Source organism: Cebus imitator, unplaced genomic scaffold (genome assembly GCF_001604975.1).
Source record: "Cebus imitator isolate Cc_AM_T3 unplaced genomic scaffold, Cebus_imitator-1.0 Scaffold145, whole genome shotgun sequence".
Taxonomy (NCBI): Eukaryota; Metazoa; Chordata; class Mammalia; order Primates; family Cebidae; genus Cebus; species Cebus imitator.
The window spans coordinates 3,723,438-3,727,411 of NW_016107460.1; the positions used below are offsets into that span (position 1 = coordinate 3,723,438).

A 3,974-nucleotide genomic window follows, 5' to 3' on the forward strand; every position below is an offset into this window, starting at 1 on the left:
CCATTGCACTCCAGCCTGGGTAACAAGAGTGAAACTCCGTCTCAAAAAAAACAAAAAAACAAAAAAACAAAAAACAAAGCCTGGCGTGTGGGTGTGCACCCAAAGTCCCAGCTCCTTGAGAGGCTGAGGCACAAGGACCAATTGGACCAGGAGGTCGAGGCTGTGACGGAGCGTGCCCCTGCACGCCAGCCTGGGGACAGGGTGAGACTCTGCTGGGGGGTGAGGGCAGGGATGGCGAGAGGGCCGATATGAAGACAAAAGCATTCCCACTGGATGTCTACCTTCCTTTCCTTTGGAATACGTTTGGCCTCTGTTCTGAGAACTACAAATCACTCGCTGTAATAAGAGATGCAGAAACTACCCATTAGTGTGGGGTGACCACAAAATGCCTGGTCAAAAACCTGGGCACTGATTATCATAACCACTGTGCAACTGGCGTTGCATCCATCAGAATCTACCTTAAGAATACTCTTCTCGGCCAGCACGGTGGCTCACACCTATAATCCCAGCAGTCTGGAAGGCCGAGGCGGGCAGATAACGAGATCAAGAGATCGAGACCACCCTGGCCAATATGATGAAACCCCATCTCTACTAAAAATATAGAAATTAGCTGGGTGTGGAGGCAGGTGCCTTTAGTCCCAGGTACTCGGGAGGCTGAGGCAGGAAAATCACTTGAACCTGTGAATCGGAGTTTGCAGTGAGCCGGGGAGCCGAGATGACACCATTGCACTCCAGTCTGGTGACAGAGCGAGACTCCACCAAAAAAATTTAAAAAGGGAGTCAGGTGCGGTGGCTCACGCCTGTAATCCCAGCACTTTGGGAGGCTGAGGCGGTGGATCACGAAGCCAAGAGTTTGAGACCAGCCCAGCCAACACAGTGAAACCCCATCTCTACTAAAAATACAAAAAATTAGCTGGGCATGGTGGTGGGCGCCTATAATCTCAGCTACTAGGGAGGCTGAGGCAGGAGAATCACTTGAACCTGGGAGGTGGTGGTTGCAGTGAGCTGAGATCGCACCATTGCACTCCAGCTCGAGCAACAAGAATGAAACTCTGTCTCAAAAAAAAAGGAAAAAAGAATCCGTTCTCCTCACAGGAGCCTTAGCGGTAGATCACTGTGCTCTGTGTCCTCCTGAGAGGAGGGACCATTCCCTCCCATTATTTGCTTCTAATAGCCTGGATAGCAAAATCGGCCCTCTAAGGACATCAGATGTGTGAAGCAGCCCGGGGCCACGTGTACCACATGGGCGCGCACGCACGCACACATACACGCATGTAGGCACCCCTACCTGGCAAAGGAAAGAACAGGGCAGGCCTGCAGTGTGAAAAGCAACGGGACTTTGTGGGTTCTGCTTCCTCACCTAAGCACCCCTGGTTTACACCATGACAGGAAACCTCACACCGTGCGCGCCTCACAACGCCTAAGGCCATGGGTGGCACTGGGACTAACCCGTGGACGATCCGATGTGCGCCAGGACTAGCAACCAAGCTCTCGCAAGACAGAGGAGGAGCCAGTGTGTGCACTGCCCAGGTGACAGCCTCCCGTGCCCGAGCCACACGTGACACCTTCCAGGGAGGACCACCCTGGGGGTTTTAAAGGGCAACCCACTGGGATACAGTTCTTTGTCTTTCCTAAGAAGATCATTGTACATCTGGTCATATGTGGTTTTGAAATCATAAACATTGGGCTTGTCTGGAGCTGGTCCTGGAAGCTTCACGTGAGTCCCTGTTCCAAAGGATCGGACACTGAATCCCCGTTTGCTGAAAGACAAAAGCAGACAAAGAATCACAGTCAGACTAAGACACAAAATTCCAAAAGCAAGGGACATGAAATGGCAAAGAAACAAAATGAGTAATTTCATTGGCCGATACTACAGACCAGGTCTTAACATTTTTAATCTAGGACCGGTGTGGTGGCTCCTGCCTGTAATCCCAGCACTTTGGGAGGCTGAAGAGGGCAGATCACAAGGCCAGGAGATGGAGATGGACCTACTAAAAATACAAAATCAGGTAGGTGTCGTGGTGGGCGCCTATGATCCCAGCCACTCATAGGCTGAGGCAGGAAATCACTTGAACCCAGGAGGCAGAGGCTGCAGTGAGCTGAGATCATGCCACTGCGCTCCGGCCAGGAAGATAGAGCAAGACCTTGTCTCAAATACGTATAAGAACTCCAGAGTAAGTCACACAAAAGCTAGGTAACGGCAATCAACACGGAGCTGACCACTGTCAGGCTACATCTGAACATCCTAACTTGTTACAAGGCTGTTACTTTAAACAGAAAAGGACGGACTGACGTGGATTTGGGGAGGATTTCATGAGAACGTTTTAGTCATTGATCAGTGTCCCCGCTCTGCAGGATCCAAGTTCACAGGATTCCTAAGGGACTTGTAAAGGTCAGACTGCCTGCTCACTGCGCCTGGCCCCTTTCCTGTATTTTTTAATTACAACTTGGGATGCGTGGCAATGTCTGGAAACACTTGTGGCTGTGAAACATGGGGGTGCTACTGACATCTAGAGGCTCGGGACGCCACTGATTATCCTCAGCCACACGGGACGGCCGCATGAACAGCCCTACGATGAGGAAATCCAGCCCCACACAGTGCCAAGTGCTTCACTTCGACGTGCACAAAGAGCTCCTCTAAGAGGCCTGGCGCGGTGGCTCACGCCTGTAGTTCTAGCACTCTGGGAGGCCGAGGTGGGTGGATCACCTGAGGTCAGGAGTTCAAGACCAGCCTGGCCATCAGGGTGAAATCCCATCTTTAAGAAAAAAAAAAAAAGAAAAAGAAAAAGAAATGTGGCATAACAGCAGCAATTCATGACTATAAACCTATGTCCAGGGCCACTCAGACTGTGAAGGAAACCTGAAAATGCTAAAATTAAAATTCGTGACATTCAGTCATAACCACAGAGATTGATGGAACAGAGGCTAAAGGAATGAAGTCAACTGTTGGTTGTGACCAAGAGGGTGACAGAGGCCCAGATGCCAGGCACACAAAAGGCAGCACGCCTGAGAAGGAGCAAGCACTTTCCACCCTAAGCCTAAAACGACTTCCTTACCAATTCAGATAACATATGATAAAATACTTTCCATCAAAGCGCAAGCAAGGGCCTGACACAGAGGTTCACACCTGTAACCCCAACACCTAGGGAAGCCGAGGCAGGCGGATCACTTGAGGTGAGGAGTTCGAGACCAGCCTGGCCAAAATGGTGAAGCCCTGTCTACTAAAAGCACAAAAATTAGTCAGGCATGGTGGCATAATCCTAGCTACTCGGGAGGCTGAGGCAGAGGTTGCAGGGCTGAGGCTGCATCACTGCACTCCAGCCTGGGTGACACAGCAAGACTCCGTTTCAGGGGGAAAAAAAAAAAGCACAGACAAGCTCATAATGTGATTACAGCAGCCGAGGGAAATGGCGTGTCAGCAGCACCAACAGGAACCACCGCCTGCTGAGCCCCTTTAAGCAAGCCTATTTAAACACGACATACACTGTTTCCGCCCCAACACAACGTTCACGAATGGGAAAAAGGCTGTTTAGCAACAGCAGCACTATTCTGCCTGAACGGATGCAACTGACAGGGCAGCCAGCTTGTGCTTCAACAGGGTTTCCTGCAGAAAAGCAAGGAGAGCTGGGAAAGCAGCCCTGATGCCAACAGGCTTCGCTTAAAGGGCCAATGACTTTGCAGACGCATCTTCCAGACAAGTATTTGACTGGTTTGTCAAACAACTACCTTTACAAGTATCAAAAGGCCTGTAATCTCAGCACCCTGGGAGGTCAAGAGGGTGGATCACTTCAGGTCAGGTGTTTGAGACCAGCCTGGCCAACATGGTGAAACCCTGTCTCTGCTTAAAAAAAAAGGCCGGGTGCGGTGGCTCACGCCTGTAATCCCAGCACTTTGGGAGGCCGAGGCGGGTGGATCACGAGGTCAAGAGATCGAGACCATCCTGGTCAACAAGGTGAAATCCCGTCTCTACTAAA

At 50.8% G+C, this 3,974-nt stretch overlaps 1 protein-coding gene across 1 annotated transcript in view; it reads right to left on the reverse strand.

Moving 5' to 3' along the window:
* Positions 1–3,974, reverse strand: part of SSU72 (SSU72 homolog, RNA polymerase II CTD phosphatase) — a 31,526-nt gene that overhangs the window by 20,889 nt on the left and 6,663 nt on the right. Inside the window, exon 2 of the mRNA XM_017542591.2 lies at positions 1,617–1,760. Coding sequence (XP_017398080.1) covers positions 1,617–1,760 — 144 coding nt within the window. The remainder of the gene's footprint in view (positions 1–1,616; positions 1,761–3,974) is intronic.